The sequence below is a fragment of the Heterodontus francisci genome, unplaced genomic scaffold, assembly GCF_036365525.1.
Source record: "Heterodontus francisci isolate sHetFra1 unplaced genomic scaffold, sHetFra1.hap1 HAP1_SCAFFOLD_903, whole genome shotgun sequence".
Classification (NCBI taxonomy): domain Eukaryota; kingdom Metazoa; phylum Chordata; class Chondrichthyes; order Heterodontiformes; family Heterodontidae; genus Heterodontus; species Heterodontus francisci.
The window spans coordinates 75,376-98,700 of NW_027140830.1; the positions used below are offsets into that span (position 1 = coordinate 75,376).

Consider the following 23,325-nt stretch of genomic DNA (forward strand, 5'->3'; position numbering starts at 1 on the left):
TCTTCCAGCTTGGGGGGGGGGGGACGTGAGATGGACTCTTCCAGCTTTGGGGGGAGGGGGGGGAGAAGTGAGATGGACTCTTCCAGCCGAGTTTTTGGGGGGGGTGGGGGTGGGGTGGAAGTGAGAGGGAATATTACAGCTGTGGGGGGTGGGGGGGAAGTGAGATGGACTCTTCCAGCTTGAGGTGGGGGGGGGGGAAGTGAGATGGACTCTTCCAGCTGTGGGGGGGTGGGGTTAGTGAGAAGGAGTCTTCCTGCTTGGGGGTGGGGGGGGGGGGGGGGGGAGTGAGAAGGAGTCTTCCTGCTGGAGGGGGGGGAGTGAGATGGACTCTTCCTGCTTGGGGGTGGGGAGTGAGATGGACTCTTCCAGCTGGAGGGGGGGAAGTGAGATGGACTCTTCCTGCTGGGGTGGGGAGAAGTAAGATGGACTCTTCCTGCTGGGGTGGGGAGAAGTGAGATGGACTCTTCCTGCTGGGGTGGGGAGAAGTAAGATGGACTCTTCCTGCTGGGGTGGGGAGAAGTGAGATGGATTGTTCCTGCTGGGGTGGGGGGAAGTAAGATGGACTCTTCCTGCTGGAGTGGGGAGAAGTGAGATTGTCTCTTCCTGCTGGTGGGGGGAAGTAAGATGGACTCTTCCTGCTGGGGTGGGGGGAAGTGAGATTGTCTCTTCCTGCTGGGATGGGGGGAACTGAGATCGTCTCTTCCTGCTGGGGTGGAGAGGAAGTGAGATCGACTCTTCCTGCTGGGGTGGGGGGTGGAATGAGATGGACTTTTCCTGCTGGGGTGGGGAGATGTGAGATTGACTCTTCCTGCTGGGGTGGGGGGAGGTGAGATGATCTCTTTCTGCTGGGGTGGGGGGAAGTGAGATCGTCTCTTCCTGCTGGAGGGGAGTGAAATGTTTTTTTCCTGCTGGGGTAGGGAGAAGTGAGATTGACTTTTCCTGCTGGGATGGGGGGAAGTGAGATGGACTCTTGCTGCTGGGGGTGGGGTGGGGGTGTGGTGAGTGAGATGGACTTTTCCTGCTTGGGGGTGGGGAGGGGAGTTAGATGGACTCTTCCTTCTGTGGGGGGGGGGGGGGGGAGTGAGCTGGACGCTTCCTGCCAGGATGGGGTGAAGTGAGATTAACTCTTCTTGCTTGGGGCGGGGGAGGGTAGTGAGATGGACTCTTCCAGCTTGGGGTGGGGGGGGGCGTGAGATGGACTCTTCCAGCTTTGGGGGGAGTGGGGGGGAGAAGTGAGATGGACTCTTCCAGCCGAGGTTTTGGGGGGGGTGTGGGGTGGAAGTGAGAGGGAATATTACAGCTGTGGGGGGTGGGGGGGAAGTGAGATGGACTCTTCCAGCTTGAGGTGGGGGGGGGGAAGTGAGATGGACTCTTCCAGCTGTGGGGGGGGGTGGGGTTAGTGAGAAGGAGTCTTCCTGCTTGGGGGGGGGGGAGTGAGATGGACTCTTCCTGCTTGGGGGTGGGGAGTGAGATGGACTCTTCCAGCTGGAGGGGGGGAGGTGAGATGGACTCTTCCAGCTTGGGAGTGGGGGGGAAGTGAGATGGAGTCTTCCTGCTGGAGTGGGGGTGTGGGGGTAAGTGAGATGGACTCTTCCTGCTTGTGGTTGGGGGGGGGGGGGAAGTGAGAAGGAGTCTTCCTGCTGGAGTGGGGGTGTGGGGGTAAGTGAGATGGACTCTTCCTGCTTGTGGTTGGGGGGGGGGGGAAGTGAGAAGGAGTCTTCCTGCTGGAGTGGGTGGGGGGGGGTAAGTAAGATGGAGTCTTCCTGCTGGGGGGGTACTGGTGAGTTGGGGGGGCTGTTGGTTGAGGACCCGAAGGTGACCCTGGGGAGCCTGTTCACAGTTCCACACAGATTGTTGACCTCAGCACTGGACCGAGTACTGGGGAGGGAGATTAGCCGTAGAGTTCGGGGCTTTGCTGTCAGACGAGGCTGCGTATGAGGATTGGACCCAAGCGATCGCCGCTCACACGATTGGTGAGGAGGAGTCTTCCCCCCCACTGCCCCGCCGAGGTTTGTGGTTTCAGGTGAAATTCGTCTTTCTCTTTTAACAAAATTGTTTATCTGAAAATGAGACACCAGCAGTAAATGGAGACCCTGCCAGATATGGGAAGCTGAATGAAACAAATTGGTGGCCCATCAAGGACACATTGAAGACATGGTGCTGGGCCAAGCGAAATATAACGCAGCTCACCACTGAGTCCTGTGGGATACACATTAACACAGTCGCCAATGGTGGAACGATGGAAATCAGGGGCTGCTCAAGAGGTCTGAATTAGGGGAGCGCAGAGATCTCAGAGGGTTGCACAGGCTGGAGGAGATCGGGACAGGTAGTAAGGGCCATGGAGGGATTTGAAAACATTTTAAAATTGAGGCGTTGCTGATGTAGGTCAGCGAGCAGAGGGCGTGATCGTAGGTCAATGTAGGTCAAAGATGGTGAATAAGGAAACTGAAGAGGGGAAGGGAGGAGATTTAAAGAAAACTGACGGTTCGGCTGGGAAACAAGCCGACTGAGAAAGTTAGCAAATAAAATGGTGAAGGTCATTCGGAACTCAGTGGGTTCAGTAACGGTTAAAGGGGAGGCAAAGGCCAATAGTGTCCATGAAAACAGCAGAGGGAGGTGAAAAACAGCTCCTTTCGAGGGAGGGAGGCAAGGCGAGTTCGAAGGAGGGAAGCGAGGCGGGTTCAATGGGTCCAGAGTTGGGTGTCAATCATCTGCCAACTCTTGACCACAATCCTCTGCCCCGTGGCCTCAGGGCACGCTGCCAGGTGCAGCCACTCTGAAAGGAACCAGTTTTTTGTTGAAGTGTGTCAAGCTAGCAAAGCACAGAAGCATCCGGCAGCTGACCACAAACTTAACCGTCTGCCCACATCCTCTGACCTGATGGAAAGTCAGAGAGAATCACGGATGCACATCCTCTGAGTAACACAAACTACATGACCAAGGATAACAGAGGGAGCTTTACTCCATATCTAACCCCGTACTGTACCTGTCCTGGGAGTGTTTGATGGGGGAAAGTGTAGAGGGAGCTTTACTCTATATCTAACCCCCGTACTGTACCTGTCCTGGGAGTGTTTGATGGGGGAAAGTGTAGAGGGAGCTTTACTCTGTATCTAACCCCCGTACTGTACCTGTCCTGGGAGTGTTTGATGGGGGACAGTGTAGAGGGAGCTTTACTCTGTATCTAACCCCCGTACTGTACCTGTCCTGGGAGTGTTTGATGGGGACAGTGTAGAGGGAGCTTTACTCCATATCTAACCCCGTACTGTACCTGTCCTGGGAGTGTTTGATGGGGGACAGTGTAGAGGGAGCTTTACTCTGTATCTAACCCCCGTTTTTTTTTTGTGTAGAGGGAGCTTTACTCTGTATCTAACCCCCGTACTGTACCTGTCCTGGGAGTGTTTAATGGGGACAGTGTAGAGGGAGATTTACTGTGTATCTAACCCCCATACTGTACCTGTCCTGGGAGTGTTTGATGGGGACAGTGTCGAGGGAGATTTACTCTGTATCTAACCCCCGTACTGTACCTGTCCTGGGAGTGTTTGATGGGGACAGTGTAGAGGGAGATTTACTGTGTATCTAACCCCCGTACTGTACCTGTCCTGGGAGTGTTTGATGGGGGACAGTGTAGAGGGAGCTTTACTCTGTATCTAATCCCCGTACTGTACCTGTCCTGGGAGTACTTGATGGGGGACAGTGTAGAGGGAGCTTTACTCTGTATCTAACCCCCGTGCTGTATCTGTCCTGGGAGTGTTTGATGGGGGTCCTGTAGGTTAGGATGGGCTGCTCTTCTCTCTAATGATTAGAGTGTTTTGAAGTGTCTCTATGGAGACGCATTGGAACAGAGGGTGATGGTTCTGTCTGAGGTCAGACAATGAGGCTGCCCCAGGAAGAGGAGCCACAGCCGGTCACAGATGATCGGCTGGACTCCGCAACCTTTCCACACCGCTGACCGCTGACCATCTGCTCTGCGTCTGGAGCCCGGCCCCTTGGTGAGTGCATGGTTTACGGCCATGAGTGGCTGGTTCCTGCTTCTCCCCCTCTCCCCCACCGCCCCAGTGCTGTTAGAGAGTCTGGATGACCACCTTCCCACACCTGTTCTACCCCCATCCCCACAACCCCATCCCACCCAGGGAGTGGGTGAGAGCGAAAGGAAGAGCAGGAGGGAAGGGTTGAGAATGGCCCTGAGTGGGTGAATGGAGAATGGCATCATTGTGAGTTACTGGATGAATAATTGGAGACTGACCATTGTAGACCGTGCATTTGAAATCAGTTAATTAAATACATTTGGAATGAGAAAACTAAGTCAGCAATGGTGGCCATGGAACTACCAAATTATTGTAAAAATGCTCTACTCTGTCCCCATCAAGCACTCACAAGACTGGTACAGCATGGGGGTTAGAAAGAGTAAAGCTCCAAAACAAAACAGGTTGGCTGTTGCTTGATTGTAGGTGCTGAGTGCTGATTGCAGCAATCAGCCTCAGCTGACAGTACTGGTGGCAGTTGGAGGTTGCAGAGATGGAGAGAGGAGTTATACTGAGCAGAGGGAGAGCAGTTACAACCAAGCAGAAGAAAGCTTCAACAACAATCACCTTGACAGTGAAGACAGAGAACTTTTTTTTTGAAACAGGGCTTTGTCTGGAGGTGGGTGCTGAACACCAGAAATTTGCTTTGCTTTGGACTGTTGTGGGAGGACCAACAAGGGGTGGGGCTGCCAATTTCGTGGGATCTGCACTGTTGCAATAGGCACACAGGGAAGGTCCCTCCTCATCCCAATTGCCCAGCCTGGATCAGCTGAAGCTGCCCGGCTAAAGAGATGGAAGGGGATAGATAGTGCCTGGTCAGCTTCAGCTGACCCAGGTGAAGACGCCTCCCCCACCCAGAGGACCAGAAGACCAAGAGTGCGGGCAAAGACCGTTATAAGTGCACCACCTCTGGAAAGCAAGTCATCCCTTACAGCCTGTATTGCGTAAAGGCAATGGCCGAGGTTGTCGGCCCCTCGACCATTGTTGCAGCCTCAAAGATGTACCGGAAGGCTGTGTTCTTCCTGAAGACCGAGCGGGCGGTGTCCCTGGCCCTGAGTAAGGGGCTCACTGTGGGGGGACCTTCTTTCCAGTGGACCCTCTGGGGGCCACTGCGCAGTGGATCATGCTATCAAATGTCCCGCCCTTAATTCCCAATGAGCTTCTCCTCCCCCATCTGCACCATCTGCGGGACATAAGGTTGGGGATCATCCCACTCCCGCTCGGTCTTCGAGAGAACAGCCTCCGGCATGTGTACTCCTTCCGCTGCCAACTCTTTATGCAGCTGGCCTGGGATGAGGTCTTGGAGTGCCACTTCAATGTGGAATTATAGGGGGCGGCCTACTGTGTCTTCTGGACCTCGGACAGGGTGCGGTGCCATGCCTACAAGAGGGTGGGGCACGTTGTATGAACTACCCCCAACCTCCTGGCTGCCAACTCCATTTCGGTGGCCCAGGGTGGTGCCACTACACCTCCCACTACTCCACCAACTCCAGCAACAGCTGCCGCTCAGCCGGTTCCGGAGGCCGTGGTTTTCATGGCCTCCGGTGGGGATGGGGAGACCCGTCCGGGTGGAAGGAAGGCATGACACAAAGCAAACCACCAAAAGGCGCACCCCCAGACATAATAGGACAACCTGAGGCTAAGCTTAGCCCTAGGCCCAATCCAGGGGAGCCCACCTGCCCCACGGCTGAGCATAGGCCCAAGGAATCTGGGCAGGGGGTTGCAAGGGCAGAAGCAGAGGCCTCTATTGAGATGGAGGCCTCTGAGCCCCTCCCAGAATAAGAGGAGTTGCGGGTCCATCTCCTGGCGCGGGTCCTTGGGCTTCCCCCACCACCAACACTATCAGTGCCTTGAGCCGTAAGAGGGAGCCCTCTGTCGTTCAGGATGGAGTGGGGAAAGCCTTTGTAAATTTGGCAACTCTGAATGAAGAGGGAGAGGGCTCACCTGTGCTGGGGGAGCCTGTGGACCCCATGGGAGAAATCTCTCCTTTGCCCGATGGGTCGAGTGTCCTGGGTGGGGGCGAGACCTGTGAGGGTCAACCCTCCCATCAGCCTGATGCTGCCGTCCAGGATGTACGTGACCCTGAGGCCAATTTACATAATTCCCCGTCTGCTGGGTCTGTGGGCGATGGTGGAGCAGGAAATGCCCTCCTCAATCCGCCTTTGGTCTCAGCTTCAGCTGGATTTCCGGAGTCGGGAGCTACCACCTCCCCTGGGCTGCTCACTGGCCTGAGGACGGAGGTGGACGAGGGGAGTCGTGAACCACTGACTTCCATAGGCTGCAGGCAAATACATGAACCCAGATAGGACTCCTCTGGGGGTGGGATCATGACGGAGGTGGGACCAGCTGGTGCAGCCAGAGCATCCACCCACAGTGGGTGGTGGGTGTATCAGTTGCTGGTGGTGACAACCTGGAGGAGGATGGGGACTCTGTGGAGGATGGCCTTAAATCGGTCGCCAATGAGGTGGTGGACTCCCTCATGCCTCCCACCGAGTCTCCTCTCATCCCCACAGCGGAACTCCAGGATTTCCTTGTGGCTTGCAGGGGTTGCCGCAATAAAGTTCAGCTGGCCCTCGGCCGGTGGTCGAATCTGGCACTGATCATCTGGTCCATCCCTGTCGCCCTCAAGAAATGGGGGATGGGCGCGGGTGTGAAACTGGTTGAGAGGTGCCGTTTTAATGTGTTCCTCAATGGGTTGTTGGGGGAGTGGAAGGCCAGGTGCACTTCCACTCCCTCCTCACAGTAAGGTGTTGGTGACGGGTTTTAAGTACCTTTGACATGAAGATAACCATAGCCAGCCTCAACATCAACGGCAGCAGAGGGTCTCACCGCAGATTTCACAATCTCTCAGTCCTCAGGGAAGGGAGATACGCGGTGAGCTTTCTGCAGGAAACCCACACTGTTCCAGGAGACGAAGCCACCTGGCTCCTGGAATGGCAGGGTGGGGTCCACATGAGTCACCTCACCCCGATTTCTAGCGGGGTGGCTATCTTGTCGGCCCCGACTTTTCAGCTGGAGATCTTGGGGGTTAAGGAGCAAGTGCCAGGCCGCTTGCTCCACCTCGCTGTTCGCCTGGGTAGCGTGCCGCTCCACTTTGTGAACGTGTACGCGCCCAGGCCCGGCGCGTTGCAAGTGCCTTTCTTTAAAGAAGTGGCTGCTCACTTGAGCTCCATCGATAGCGGCGAGTGCATCATCCTCGGGGGGGGATTTTAACTGCACCCTCGAGGTGGGGATCACGCCGGTCCCCAGCACGGCCAAGCGTCGGTGGAGAAGTTGAGGGGACTGATCAGCTCCCTTGACTTGGTGGACGTCTGGCGGAATCTCCATCCCCAACTCCAGAGCCTTCACGTGGAGGTCTGGAGGAGGAGGGTCGCGAATCGACCGCCTCTACATTTCGCAGGTGTACGTCTCCCGCGTCTCAGCGGCCTCCATGCGGCTGGTGCCATGCTCGGACCACCACCTGGTGTGGGCGGAGTTCACTCCGCTCTGCACGCGGGCGGGGTCCGCGTACTGGCACCTTAACAACCGGCTGCTGGAGGATGAGCGATTCCGGGACTCGTTCCATCGATTCTGGGCCGACTGGAGAAGGAAGCAGGGGGGCTTCCCCTCCTTGAGGCTATGGTGGGATGTGGGCAAGACTCACATCCGCATCTACTGTCATGAGTACGCGAAGGGGTCGACCAAGAGGCAGGGAGCCGAGATCGGGCGCCTAGAGAGGGAGGTGGTCGACTTGGAGTCCCGCCTCAGTCATGCCGTCGCGGACCCGGCCCTGTGGCTGGCGTATAAAGTGAAGAAGGGCGCGCTGAGGGACTTGCAGCTCATAGGGTCCCGAGGCGCGTACATTAGGTCGCGGATCCAGATACTGGAAGATTTGGACCGCGCCTCACCCTTCTTCTACTCGCTGGAAAAATGGCGGGGGGTTCGTAAGCAGCTCATCGAGCTGCTGGCCGACGACAGATCCTCCATCACGGATCCGAAGGGAATGGGCCTCCTGGTCCGTACTTATTACAGTGCGTCTCCGGATCCGTACAGTGAGGACGCGCGTAGAGTTTTGTGGGAGGACCTGCCGCAGGTCAGCCCGGAGGGCGCCGAAGGACTGTAGGCTCCGCTCACGTTGGCGGAGCTGACTGGAGCCCTCCACCAGCTCTCGAGGGGCAAATCCCCAGGGCTGGACGGGCTGACCGTGGAGTTCCTCAGGGCGTTCTGGGACGACCTAGGGGACGATTACGCGCTGGTCCTGGGGGAAAGCCTGACGACCGGGGAGATGCCCCTCTCGTGGTACAGGGCGGTCATTGTCGTGCTGCTGAAGAGGGGCGATCTCCGCCTGCTTAAAAACTGGCGTCCAGTCTCCCTCCTCAGCACGGATTATAAGATCTTTGCCCGGGCTATGTCTACCCGCCTGGGCTCTGTGCTGGCCCACATGATCCACCCCGACCAGTCCTACACGGTCCCGGGCCGGTCCATCCAGGACAACATCCACCTGGTCTGGGACCTGATCCATCTTTCCCAGAGGACTAGTCAGTCGGTCGCCTTTCTCTCCCTCGATCAGGAGAAGGCGTTCGACAGGGTGGATCACGAATACCTTTTCGGGACTCTGCACGCTTTTGGACTCGGGCCGCATTTTGTGGCCCGGGTCCGACTTTTATACGCCGCCGCAGAGTGTCTAGTCAAAGTTAACAGGTCCTTGACGGCGCCCCTTCACTTTGGGAGAGGAGTGCGTCAGGGATGCCCCATGTCCGGCCAATTATACACCATCTGCGTGGAGCCCTTCCTGTGCCTGCATCGCAGGAGGTTGACGGGATTGGCTCTGCACGAGCCGGCCATGCGGGTCGTCTTCTCGGCTTACGCCGACGACGTGCTCCTCGCGGTCACAGATCCCGTTGACTTGCGGAGGATGCGCGACTGCCAGCAGACCTTTTCTGCCGCGTCCTGCGCGAGGATTAATTGGGAGAAATGTTCCGGACTCCTGGTTGGTCAGTGGCGGGTGGACTCCCTGCCGGAGGAGATGACACCTTTTGCGTGGAGCACCACGCACCTCCTCTATCTGGGAGTCCACCTTAGCCCCGCTGAGGAAGCCTGGCCGGCAAACTGGCAGGAGTTGGAGGCGAAAGTCACCGCTCGGCTGGGGCGCTGGACAGGACTGCTCCGAGTGTTTTCCTATAGGGGCCGAGCGTTGGTCATAAACCAACTGGTGGCCTCCATGTTGTGGTACCGGTTGGTCACTTTGGCCCCGCCCCCTGTATTTGCCACCAAGATCCAGAAGAAACTCGTCGATTTCTTCTGGGGCAAGAGGAAACACTGGGTCTCTGCCGCGGTCCTGAGTCTCCCGATCGAGGAGGGCGGTCAGTCGCTGGTGTGCGTCTGCACCCAGGCTGCGACTCTCCGCCTTCGGACCCTGCAGAGATACCTGTACGTCGAGCGTCCTCCCAGATGGTGTGCGCTGGCGGCGTATTTTTTCCGCCAGTGTCACTGCCTTCAAGACGACACGCAGCTCCCGGTGGAGTCCGTTAGCCGCGCCTCTCTGAGGGAGTTGCCTGTCTTTTACCAGGATCTATTCCGAATTTGGAACATGGTCGCCTCCAGTCAGGGCGCTCCCCCGCCGGTGGAGCAGAGCGCCTCGGCTGTCCGGGCGGCCGACTCTGGGGACGGTCCGGCGGACAGAGGAGTAGCCGAAACCACCGTGAAGCCCCTGACTGTGGGTGGTGAGGGGGCTCGGGAGCGCGGAGCGCTCCGGGCCGAGCTGACCCCTGCTCGGCCGGAACTGCTCATTGGACCCAGGCCCCGAAACCCTCCCATATGTCTTCCCAACCACCTGATCTACCTGTGCTGCTGCCTTCAGTGAACTGTGGACAAGTACACCAAGATCCCTCTGACCCTCTGTACTTCCTAGGGTCCTACCATCCATTGTATATTCCCTTGCCTTGTTCGTCCTCCCAAAATGCTTCACCTCACACTTCTCAGGATTAAATTCCATTTGCACTGCTCTGCCCATCTTACCAACCCATCTATATCGTCCTGTAAGGCTTTCTTCCTCACTATTTTCAACACCACCAATTTTCGTGTCATGTCTGGGAGTGTTTGATGGGGACAGTGTAGAGGGAGCTTTACTCTGTGTCTAACCCCATACGGTACCTGTCCTGGGAGTGTTTGATGGGGACAGTGTAGAGGGAGCTTTACTCTGTATCTAACCCCGTACTGTACCTAAAATAAAAGCAAAATACTGCGGATGCTGGAAATCTGAAATAAAAACAAGAAATGCTGGAACCACTCAGCAGGTCTGGCAGCATCTGTGGAAAGAGAAGCAGAGTTAACGTTTCGGGTCAGTGACCCTTCTTCAGAACTGACAAATATTAGAAAAGTCACAGGTTATAAGCAAGTGAGGTGGGGGTGGGGCAAGAGATAACAAAGGAGGTCTAGATTGGACAAGGCCACATAGCTGACCAAAAGGTCACGGAGCAAAGGCAAACAATATGTTAATGGTGTGTTGAAAGACAAAGCATTAGTACAGATTAGGTGTTAATGCACTGAATATTGAACAGCAGCAAGTGCAAACCTGAAAAAAATCAGTGGGTAAGCAAACTGAACAAACTAAGATGAAATGAAATAAATGCAAAAAAAAATTGTAAAAAATGTAAAAAAGAATGTAAAAAAAAAGAAGAAAAAAAAGAAAAAATAACTAAAAATGAAAGTAAAGTGGGGGGGCTGTCATGCTCTGAAATTATGGAACTCAATGTTCAGTCTGGCAGGCTGTAGTGTGCCTAATCGGTAGATGAGATGCTGTTCCTCGAGCTTGCGTTGATGTTCACTGGAACACTGCAGCAATCCCAGGACAGAGATGTGAGCATGAGAGCAGGGGGGTGTGTTGAAATGGCAAGCAACCGGAAGCTCAGGGTCCTGCTTGCGGACTGAGCGGAGATGTTCCGCAAAGCGGTCACCCAGTCTGCGCTTGGTCTCCCCAATGTAGAGGAGACCACATTGTGAGCAGCGAATACAGTATACTACATTGAAAGAAGGACAAGTAAATCGCTGCTTCACCTGAAAGGAGTGTTTGGGGCCTGGGATAGTGAGGAGAGCGGAGGTAAATGGGCAGATATTACACCTCCTGCGATTGCAGGGGAAGGTGCCATGGGACGGGGACGAGGTGGTGGGGGTAATGGAGGAGTGGACCAGGGTGTCGCGGAGGGAACGATCCCTTCGGAATGCTGACAGGGGAAGGGAGGGGAAGATGCGACTGGTAGTGGCATCACGCTGGAGGTGGCGGAAATGGCAGAGGATGATCCTTTGGATATGGAGGCTGATGGGGTGGAAAGTGAGGACAAGGGGAACCCTGTCACGGTTCTGGAAGGGAGGGGAAGGGGTGAGGGTAGAGGTGCGGGGAATGGGCCGTACACGGTTGAGGGCCCTGTCAACCACAGTGGGGGGAATCCTCAGTTGAGGAAAAAGGAAGACATATCAGAAGCACCGTCATGGAAGGTAGCATCATCAGAGCAGATGCGTCGGAGACGGACAAACTGGGAGAATGGAATGGAGTCCTTACAGGAGGTAGGGTGTGAAGAAGTGTAGTTGAGGTAGCTGTGGGAGTCGGTGGGCTTATAATGGATATTAGTAGACAACCTATCCCCAGAGATGGAGACAGAGAAGTCGAGGAAGGGAAGGGAAGTGTCAGAGATGGACCATGTAAAGGTGAGAGAACGGTGGAAATTGGAAGCAAAGTTGATGAAGTTTTCCAGTTCGGGGCGGGAGCAGGAAACGGCACCGATACAGTCATCAATGTACTGGAAAAAGAGTTGGGGGAGGGGGCCTGAGTAGGACTGGAACAAAGAATGCTCGACATATCCCACAAAAAGACAGGCATAACTGGTACCCATGCGGGAACCCATAGCGACACCTTTTACTTGAAGGAAGTGCGTGGAGTTGAAGGAGAAGTTGTTCAATGCGAGAACAAGTTCAGCCAGGCGGACGAGGGTAGTGGTGGATGGGGACTGGTTGGGCCTCTGTTCCAGGAAGAAGTGGAGAGCCCTCAAACCATCCTGGTGGGGGATGGAGGTGTGGAGCGATTGGACGTCCATAGTGAAGAAGAGGCGGTCGGGACCAGGAAACTGGAAATTGTCAAAATGACGTAGGGCGTCAGAAGATTCACGGATGTAGGTGGGAAGAGACTGGACCAGCGGAGAAAAGATAGAGTCTAAATAGGAAGAAATAAGTTCAGTGGGGCAGGAGCAGGCTGACACAATGGGTCTGCCGGGACAGTCCCGTTTGTGGATTTTGGGAAGGAGGTAGAAGCGGGCTGTCCGGGGTTGCGGGACTATGAGGTTGGAAGCTGTAGAGGGAAGATCTCCAGAGGAGATGAGGTCAGTGACAGTCCTTTGGACGGTTGCTTGATGTTCGGTGGTGGGGTCATGGTCCAGAGGGAGGTAGGAAGAAGTGTCCGTGAGTTGGCATTGAGCTTCTGCAAGGTAGAGGTCGGTACGCCATACGACAACAGCACCACCCTTGTCTGCAGGTTTGATGACCATGTCGGGGGTAGACCTGAGAGAACGGAGTGCCTTAAGTTCAGAGGGGGACAGGTTAGAGTGAGTGAAGGCGGCAGAGAAATTGAGATGACCAATGTCTCGCCGACAGTTTTCAATGAACACATACCAGTCTTCAGCCAATCCGATTCACTCCACGTGATATCAGGAAACAACTGAAGGCACTGGATACAGTAAAGGCTATGGGCCCTGACAATATTCTGGCAATAGTACTGAAGACCTGTGCTCTAGAACTTGCCGCGCCCCTAGACAAGCCGTTCCAGTACAGCGACAACACTGGCATCTACCCTGCAATATGGAAAATTGCCCAGGTATGTCCAGTAAACAAAAAGCAGGACATGTCCAACCCGGCCAGTTACCGCCCCATCAGTCTACTCTCAATCATCAGTAAAGTGATGGAAGGTGTCATCGACAGTGCTATCAAGTGGCATTTACTCAGCTCACTGATGTTCAGTTTGGGTTCAGCCAGGGCCACTCGGCTCTAGACCTCATTACAGCCTTGGTTCAAACATGGACAAATGAGCTGAATTCCAGAGGTGAGGTGAGAGTGACAGCCCTTGACATCAAGGCAGCATTCAACCGAATATGGCATCAAGGAGCCCTAGCAAAACTGAGGTCAATGGGAATCAGGAGGAAAACTCTCTGCTGGTTGGAGTCATACCTAGCACAAAGGAAGATGGTTGTGGTTGTTGGAGGTCAATCATCTGAGCTCCAGGACATCACTGCAGGAGTTCCTCAGGGTAGTGTCCTAGGCTCAACCATCTTCAGCTGTTTCATCAAAGACCTTCCTTCAATCATAAGGTCAGAAGTGGGGATGTTCACTGATGATTGCACAATGTTCAGCACCATTCGCGACTCCTCAGATACTGAAGCAGTCCGTGTAGAAATGCAGCAAGACCTGGACAATATCCAGGCTTGGGCTGATAAGTGGCAAGTAACATTCACACCACACAAGTGCCAGGCAATGACAATCTCCAACAAGAGAGAATCTCACCATCTCCCTTTGACATTCAATGGCATTACCATCACTGAATCCCCCACTATCAACATCCTTGGGGTTACCATTGACCAGAAACTGAACTGGAGTAGCCATATAAATACCATGGCCACAAAAGCAGGTCAGAGGCTGGGAATCCTGCGGCGAGTAACTCACCTCCTGACTCCCCAAAGCATGTCCACCATCTACAAGGCACAAGTCAGGAGTGTGATGGTACACCCACAGAGCTGTTAAGGAGGGAGTTCCAGGATTTTGACCCAGCGACAGTGAAGGAGCAGCCAATATAATTCCAAGTCAGAAAGGTGTGTGACTTGGAGGGGAACTTCAGGAGGTGGTGTTCGCATGTGTCTGCTGTCCTCGTCCTTCTAGATGGTAGAGGTCGTGGGTTTGGAAGGTTCTGTTGAGCCTTGGCGAGTTGCTACAGTGCATCTTGTTGATGGTACACACTGCTGTCACTATGCGTCGGTGGTGGGGGGAGTGGATGTTGAAGGTGCTGGGCTCCCCCATCATTGAGGATTTGGATATTTGTGGAGCCTCCACCTCCAGTTAGTTGTTTAATTGTCCACCACCATTCATGACAGGATGTGACAGGACTGCAGAGCTTTGATCTGATCAGTTGGTTATGGGATCACTTAGCTCTATCATTTGCTGCTTCTGCTGTTTAACATGCAAGTAGTCCTGGGTTGTAGCTTCACCAGGTTGACACCTCATTTTGAGGTATGTCTGGTGCTGCTCCTGGCATGCCCTCCTGCACTCTTCATTGAACCGGGGTTGGACTCCTGGCTTGATGGTAATGGTAGAGTGGGGGATATGCCGGGCCACGAGGTTATAGATTGTGGTTGAGTACAATTCTGCTGCTGCTGATGGCCCACTGCACCTCATGGATGCCCAGTTTTGAGCTGCTAGATCTGTTCGAAAGCTATCCCATTTAGCACGGTGATAGTGCCACTGACCACCTCCAGGCGCGTATCCATTGTCTCTCGAGATAAGGAGGCCCAAAAGAAAGAAGTGCCACACAACACGATGGAGGGTATCCTCAATGTGAAGGCAGGACTTCATCTCCACAAGGACTGTGTGGTAGTCATGCCTAAAAAACAGCGGAGGCCCTAGAGGAGGTATAGAAAGTGTAGGGGAGTACTTAAAAAAGTAATTAGGAGAGCGAAGAGGGGGCTTGAAAAATCCCTGGCAGACAAGATAAAGGAAAATTCCAAGGCGTTTTATAAGTATGTTAAGGGAAAGAGGATATCCAGGGAAAGAGTGGGGCCCATTAGGGACCAAAGTGGCAATCTCTGTGTGGAGCCAGAGGACATAGGTGTGGTTTTAAATGATTACTTTTCATCTGTGTTCACTATGGAGAAGGACGATGTAGGTGTCGAGATCAGGGAGGGGATTGTGATATACTTGAACATATTAACATTGAAAGGGAAGAAATATTAGCTGTTTTAGCAGGCCTAAAAGTGGATAAATCCCCAGGCCCAGATGAGATGTATCCCAGGCTGTTCTGTGAGGCAAAGGAGGAGATAGCAGGGGCTCTGACACAAATTTTCAAATCCTCTCTGGTAACAGGAGAGATACCAGAGGACTGGAGGACAGCGAATGTGGTGTCATTATTCAAGAAGGGAAGCAGGGATAAAGCAGGTAATTACAGGCCGGTGAGTCTAATATCAGTGGTTGGGAAAATATTGGAAAAAATTCTGAGGGACAGGATTAATCTCCACTTGGAGAGGCGGGGATTAATCAGGGATAGTCAGCATGGCTTTGTCAGGGGGAGATCGTGTCTAACTAACTTGATTACATTTTTCAAGGAGGTGACTAGGTGTGTAGATGAGGGTAAAGCAGTTGATGTAGTTTACATGGACTTCAGTAAGGCTTTTGATAAGGTCCCACATGGGAGATTGGTTAAGAAAGTAATAGCCCGTGGGATCCAGGGCAATTTGATAAATTGGATTCAAAATTGGCTTAGTGGCAGGAGGCAGAGGGTGATGGTAGAGGGATGTTTTTATGAATGGAGGCCTGTGACCAGTGGGGTACCGCAGGGATTGGTGCTGGGACCCTTACTGTTTGTAGTGTACATTAATGATTTAGACATGAATATAGGAGGTATGATCAGTAAGTTCGCAGATGACACAAAAATTGGTGGTGTCGTAAGTAGTGAGGAGGAAAGCCTGTAATCACAGGACGATATAGATGGGTTGGTAAGATGGGCGGAGCAGTGGGAAATTGAATTTAATCCTGAGAAGTGTGAGGTGATGCATTTTGGGAGGACTAACAAGGCAAGAGAATATATAACGGATGGTAGGACCCGAGGAAGTACAGAGGGACCTTGGTGTACTTGTCCATAGATCACTGAAGGCAGCAGCACAGGTAGATGAGGTGGTTAGGAAGGCATATGATATACTTGCATTTATTAGCCGAGGCATAGAATATAAGAGCAGGGAGGTTATGATGGAGCTGTATAAAATGCTAGTTAGGCCACAGCTGGAGTACTGTGTACAGTTCTGGGCACCACACTATAGGAAGGATGTGATTGCACTGGAGAGGGTGCAGAGGAGATTCACCAGAATGTTGCCTGGGCTGGAGCATTTCAGCTATGAAGAGAGACTGAAAAGGCTAGGGTTGTTTTCCTTAGAGCAGAGAAGGTTGAGGGGGGACATGATTGAGGTATACAAAATTATGAGGGGCATTGATAGGTTAGATCAGAAGAAACTTTTTCCCTTAGCGGCGGGATCAGTAACCAGGGGGCATAGATTTAAGGTAAGGGGCAGGAGGTTTAGAGGGGATTTGAGGAAAGTTTTTTTCACCCAGAGGGTGTTTGGAATCTGGAAAACACTGTCTGAAGGGGTGGTAGAGGCAGGAACCCTCACAACATTTAAGAAGTATTTAGATGAACACTTGAAACGCCATAACATACAAGTCTACGGGCGAAGTGTGGGGAAATGGGATTAGTTAGGGCGGGTGCTTGATGGTTGGCACAGGCGCGTGGTGCTGAAGGGCCTGTTTCTGAGCTGTATAACTCTATGACTCTACGACTGTCATGGAAAAGATGCAACTGAGGCAAGCAGATTGGTGAGGATGAGGTCAAGTATGTTTTCCCCTCTTGTTGGTTCCCTCACCACCTGCCGCAGACCCAGTCTAGCAGCCATGTCCTTTAGGACTCAGCCAGCTCAGTCAGTAGTGGTGCTACCGAGCCACTCTTGGTGATGGACACTGAAGTCCCCCATCCAGAGTACATTCTGTGCCCTTGCCACCCTCAATGCTTCTTCCAAGTGGTGTTCAACATGGAGGAGTACTGACTCATCAGCTGAGGGGGGTGGTAGGTAATAATCAGCAGGAGGTGTCCTTGCCCATGTTTGACCTGATACCATGAGACTTCACGGAGTCAATGTTGAGGACTCCCAGGGAATCTCTGTCCTATGTGTATACCACTGTGCTACCACCTCTGGTGGGTCTGTCGTCCTGGTGGGATAGGACATACCCGGGGACAGTGATGGTGGTGTTTGGGACGTTGGCTATAAGGTACGATTCAGTGAATATGACTGCGTCAGCTTGTTGTCTGTGGGACAACTCTCCAGGTTTTGGTGTAAGTCGCCAAGTGTTGGTGACTTGGACTTTGCGGGGTCGACTGTGCTGGGTGTGCCTTTGCGGGGTCGACTGTGCTGGGTGTGCCTTTGCGGGGTCGACTGTGCTGGGTGTGCCTTTGCGGGGTCGACTGTGCTGGGTGTGCCTTTGCGGGGTCGACTGTGCTGGGTGTGCCTTTGCGGGGTGAACTGTGCTGGGTGTGCCTTTGCCTTCTTCAGGGCTGAAGTCAGTGCCAGCTGGTCCGTTCAGTTTTATTCTGATTAGACATTTTCATTAGCAGTTTGATACAACTGAGTGGCTTGCTAGGTCATTTTGGAGGGATACAGGCCTTTTTTCTCGAGGAGTAGAACACAAGGGCGGATTGGAAGTCCGGCTTCAGCTGTAAAAAGCTCTGGTTGGACCACACCCAGAGTTACTGGGAACACTTCTGGTCTGGTTAGACCACACCCAGAGTTACTGGGAACAGTTCTGGTCTGGTTAGACCACACCCAGAGTTACTGGGAACACTTCTGGTCTGGTTAGACCACACCCAGAGTTACTGGGAACAGTTCTGGTCTGGTTAGACCACACCCAGAGTTACTGGGAACACTTCTGGTCCCCACACCTTCGGAAGGAGGTATTGGCCTTGGAGGGAGTGCAGTGTAGATTTACCGGAATGATACCAGGACGCCAAGGGTTAAATTACCAGGAGAGATCACATAAACTAAGGGCGGTATTCCCTGGAATTTAGAAGGTTCGCGGTGGGGGATTTAAATTCAATTAATTCTTTAAAAAGCTAGTCTCAGTAACCAAGACCATGAAACCATTGTCATTTATTGTAAAAACCCGTCTGGTTCACTAATGTCCTCTACCTGGTCTGGTCTCCATGTGACTCCAGACCCACAGCAATGTGGTTAACTCCTACATGCCCTCTGAAATGGCCTAGTGAGTCACTCAGTCGTCATGGGCAACAAACGCTGGACTTGCCAGCGACACCCACATCCCAGGAAACAATTTTTAAAAACTCCTGTTTCCCCTTCCCTGCGGTCTCCCTCACTGTTTTATTCCTCCTATCTACTTCATCCCTCTCTCCCTGTCCAATCTCATTTCCTCCTCCATCCCCTTCTCTCTCCTCTCCCCACATCCAGTTCCTCTTTACTTTCTCTCTCCTTTCTGCCTTACACCATCTCCTGTAACCTTTCTGTCCTTTGACCCACCCCTATTACCTGCTGCACCTTTATCTCTCACCATTCCCCTCTTTTACCCCACAATGTCACTTCCATTTTGCTCCTTGTAAAAGTGACGGACTCTTTGAACCCACAGATCCATGGAACTCTTGCCATTTTTTGCTGCCATTCTGTCTCTTGCTACATCATGTCCAACAATACCCAGTTCAACTGGAACACCTCTGATTGGTTCCAGCAAAGTGTCATCGTTGATTGGCTCCAATAGAACAGCATCTGTGATTGGTTCCAGCAAAGTGTCATCGTTGATTGGCTCCAATAGAACAACATCTGTGATTGGTTCCACCAGAACAGCATCACGGGTTGGCTCCAATGCAAAGACATCATCAACCGGTCTTACAAGAATGGCATCAGTGATTGGCTCCAATAAAATGACATGGCCAACTGACAGCACCAGCAGAGCAACATTGATGGGCTCCAGTATGATGACATTAATTGACCCAACAAAAATAACACAGTTGATTGGCTACAAAACAATGACATCATCAACAGGCCTCATAGGAACAGCAACATTGATTGGGTCCAGAAGAATTATTTCATCTATTGGCATCACTGGAACACCTCAGATTGGCTCCACCACAATGATGTCATCAACTGAACCAACTGGAAAAACACAGTTGATTGGTTCCAATACAATGAAATCAATAATTGGCCACAGACGAACAGCACCATTGAATAGCTTCAGTACATTGACATCACCATCGATTGACTCCAGCACAAAGGCCCCACTGATTGGATCATCGATTAACTGCAATGCAACAATCCCAGTGACTGGCTCATCAAATAACTCTACTGCAACAGCCGCACTGATTGGTTCATCAAGTGACTCCGATACAAAATCCCCACTGATTGGCTCAGCAAGTGACTCCAATGCAAAGACAACATTGATTTGTTCATTGATTAACAACGATACAATAGCCACAGTGATTGGCTCATCAATTGATTTCAATACAACAACTCCACTGATTGGCTCATCAACAGACTCCAATACAAAAACCTCACTGATTGGCTCATCAATTAATTCCAGTACAAAAGGCCCATCAATTGGTTCATTGACTCACTTCAATACAACAGCCCCACTGATTGGCTCATTGAACGACGCTAATACAAAATCCCCACTGATTGGCTCATTGTTTGACTCCAATCCAAAGGCCCCACTGATTGGTTCATCGATTGATGCTAATACAAAGGCCTCACTGATTGGCTCATCAACAGACTCCAATACAAAAACCTCACTGATTGGCTCATTGTTTAACTTCAATACAACAACCCCACTGATTGCCACATCAATTCATTCCAGTACAAAAGGCCCATCAATTGATTCATTGACTCATTCCAATATAAAGGCCCCACTGATTGGTTCATCAACAGACTCCAACATAACAGCCTCACTGACTAGCTCATCGTACAACTCCAATGCAAAGACCACATTGATTGGCTCATCCATTAACATCAATTCAACAGTCCCACTGATTGGCTCATCCATTCACTCCAGTAAAAAGACTCCACTGATTGGCACATCGGTCGATTCCAGTACAAAGACCCCACTGATTGGTTCATCCATTGACTCCAGTACAACGGCCCCACTGATTGGATCATTGATTGACTCCACTACAAAGGCCCCACTGATTGGCTCATCCATTGACTCCAGTACAACAGCCCCACTGACTGGCTCATCCATTGACTCCAGTACAACGGCCCCACTAATTGGATCATTGATTGACTCCAGTACAACGGCCGCACTGATTGGCCCATCCATTGACTCCAGAACAAAGGCCCCACTGACTGGCTCATCTATTGACTCCAGTACAACGGCCCCACTGATTGGATCATTGATTGACTCCAGTACAACGCCCCCACTGACTGGCCCATCCATTGACTCCAGAACAACGCCCCCACTGACTGGCCCATCCATTGACTCCAGAACAAAGGCCCCACAGATTGGCTCATTGATTGACTCCAGTACAACGTCCCCACTGACTGGCCCATCCATTGACTCCAGTACAACGCCCCCACTGATTGGCTCATCCATTGACTCCAGTACAACGGCCCCATTGATTGGATCATTGATTGACTCCAGTACAACGGCCCCACTGATTGGATCATTGATTGACTTCAGTACAACGCCCCCACTGACTGGCTCATCCATTGACTCCAGTACAACGGCCCCACTGATTGGCTCATCCATTGACTCCAGTACAACGGCCCCACTGATTGGCTCATCCATTGACTCCAGTACAACGGCCCCACTAATTGGCTCATTAATTGACTCCAGAACAAAGGCCCCACAGATTGGCCCATCCATTGACTCCAGTACAACGGCCGCACTGATTGGCCCATCCATTGACTCCAGTACAACGGCCCCACTGATTGGCTCATCCATTGACTCCAGTACAACGGCCCCACTGATTGGATCATTGATTGGCTCCAGTACAAAAGCTGTTCTGATTGGCTCATTGATTGATTCCAATATAAAAGCCCCACTGATTCCTTCATCAGTTGACTCCAGTACAAAGGCCCCACTAATTGGATCAACAATTAACTCCAATACAACAACCCCAGTGACTAGATCAAATAATTCCACTGCAACAGTCACAATGATTGGTTCATCAAGTGACTCCGATACAGAATTCCTACTGATTGACTCATTGAATAACTCTAATGCAAAGACCACATTGATTGGTTCATTGAGTAACACCAGTATAACAGCCCCACCGATTGGTTCATCCATTGATTCCAGCACAAAAGCTCCACTGATTGGTCCATCCATTGACTACAGCACAAAAGCTCCACTGATTGGTCCATCCATTGACTCCAGCACAAAAGCTCCACTGATTGGTCCATCCATTGACTCCAGCACAAAAGCTCCACTGATTGGTCCATCCATTGACTCCAGCACAAAAGCTCCACTGATTGGTCAATCCATTGACTCTAATACAACAGCCTCACTGATTGACTCATCGACTGACTCTAAAACAATGGCCACACTGATTGGTTCATCAATTGTTTCCAATGCAACAGCCCCACTGATTGGCTCATCTATGGACTCCAATACAAAGAACCCACTGATTGGCTCATCGAGTGAATCCAGTACCAAGGGCCCACTGATTGGTTCATCAGTTTACTCGACTACAACAGCCCCACTGATTGGCTCATCAATTGATTCCATTGCAAAACCCACAAATATTGGCTCATCGACTGACTCTGAAACAATGGCCACAGTGATTGGTTCATCAGTTGACTCGAATACAACAGCTCAAATGATTGGCTCATTGACTGTCTCCAAAACAAAGGCCCCATTGATTGGTTCATCGATTGACTTCAACACAAAAGATCCATTGATTGGCTCATTGATTGACTCTAATACAACAGCTTCACTGATTGGCTCATCGACTGACTCTAAAACAATGGCCACACTAATTGGTTCATCAATCGAATCCAATACAACAGCTCAAATGATTGGCTCATCGGTTGACTCCAATACAACAATTTCACTGATTGGCTCATCAATTGATTCCAGTACAAAAGCCTCACTGATTGGCTCATCGATTGATTCCAGTACAAAAGCCTCACTAATTGGCTCATCAACCGATTCCAATTCAACAGCCCTACTGATTGGCTCAGCAACCGACTCCAATACAAAAGCTCCACTGATTGGTTCATCGGTTGACTTAAATACAACAGCCCCACTGATTGCCTCATCAATTGATTCCAATGCAACAGCCCAATTGATTGGCTTATCGATTGAATCCGGTACAAATGCTCCTCTGATTGGCTCGTCGACTGACTCCAATACAACAGCCCCACTGATTGGCTCATCAATCAGTTCCAATACAAAAGTGCCGTTGATTGGTTCATCGGTTGACTCGAATACAACACCCTCACTGATTGGCCCATCAATTGATTCCAATGTAACCGCCCAACTGGTTGGTTCATCAGTTGTTTCCAGTACAAAAGCTGCACTGATTGGAACATTGATTGACTCTAACACAACAGTTCCACTGATTGGCTCATCAATTGACTTCAATACAAAAGCCCAATTGATTGGCTCATCAAATGTTTCCAGTACAACAACCCCATTCATTGGCTTATCAATTGACTACAGTACAATAACACCATTGAATGGCTCACTGACAGAGCCCAATACAAGGGTTCCACTGACTGGCCCATCAGTTTTCTCCAATAGAAAGACCCAACTGAATGGATCATCGATTACTTCGAATACAACAGCATCACTGAATGGATCATCGATTGGTTCCAATACAGCAAAGTCACTGAATAGATTAATTGCATCCAGTACAATTCCTGTAAGAGACCTCTCACTGCTCCATATCACTACAGTGATGCTTTTCAGCATTGTTGGGCTTGCTTTCTAAGGACTGGACTGGAGGCTCCAATTGGTTTTATCTCTCTCTCACTGCCATGGTGCAGGGCACCTCTGTGTTGAGTGGCCTCTTGCTGTGTATTTGAATTGATCGGAATAATCATTGCGAACATATGATTGTGAGTTAAGTCGTTGAATGTGGATTCAGGGCCCCTCCTCCATCTCCATCAGTGCACTGCGTGCACAAGGCGGGAGGTGAGTGGAGTTGAGGGTCGGTTGAGGGTCGCGTAGTGGGTCAAGGATTGATCTGTGGGTAAAGGGTCGAGATGTGGCCCAGTTGAAATTGCTGATCTTTTGCTGAATTGTATATAGAGTTTGTAATGTGTATTCAGGAGAAATTTGTTCAATAAAAAAACCTTGAGAAAAGAATTTCAGTGGGAGAGCATTTAGGCAATAGTGATCATATTATCACCAAGATTAGAATAGTTATGGAAAAGGATAAGGAACGATCAAGGGTAAAAAGAATTAACTAGAGGAGGGTTAACTTCAATGAGTTGAAAAGGGTCTGGGTCAGCTTGTCAGTGTCCTGACAACATCCTGGCTGTAATACTGAAGCCATGTGCTCTAGAACTAGCTGTGCCCCCAGGCA

The 23,325-nt window shown here is 51.5% G+C and overlaps 1 protein-coding gene across 1 annotated transcript; it reads left to right on the plus strand.

Moving 5' to 3' along the window:
• Nucleotides 1-1,779: 1,779 nt before the first annotated feature.
• On the plus strand, nucleotides 1,780-23,105 carry LOC137361232 (uncharacterized). Its single transcript, XM_068026139.1, has 2 exons — nucleotides 1,780-2,023; nucleotides 18,432-23,105. The coding sequence occupies exons 1-2, from the start codon at nucleotides 1,935-1,937 to the stop codon at nucleotides 22,726-22,728; spliced, it is 4,386 nt and encodes a 1,461-aa protein (XP_067882240.1). The 5' UTR covers nucleotides 1,780-1,934; the 3' UTR covers nucleotides 22,729-23,105.
• Nucleotides 23,106-23,325: the final 220 nt, after the last annotated feature.

Coding starts and splice junctions, on each gene's coding strand:
- LOC137361232 (XM_068026139.1), top strand. CDS start 1,935: ATGAGGATTGGACCCAAGCGATCGCCGCTCACACGATTGGTGAGGAGG. Junction 2,024..18,431: donor GCCGAGGTTTGTGGTTTCAG/GTGAAATTCGTC, acceptor TTGAACCCACAG/ATCCATGGAACTCTTGCCAT.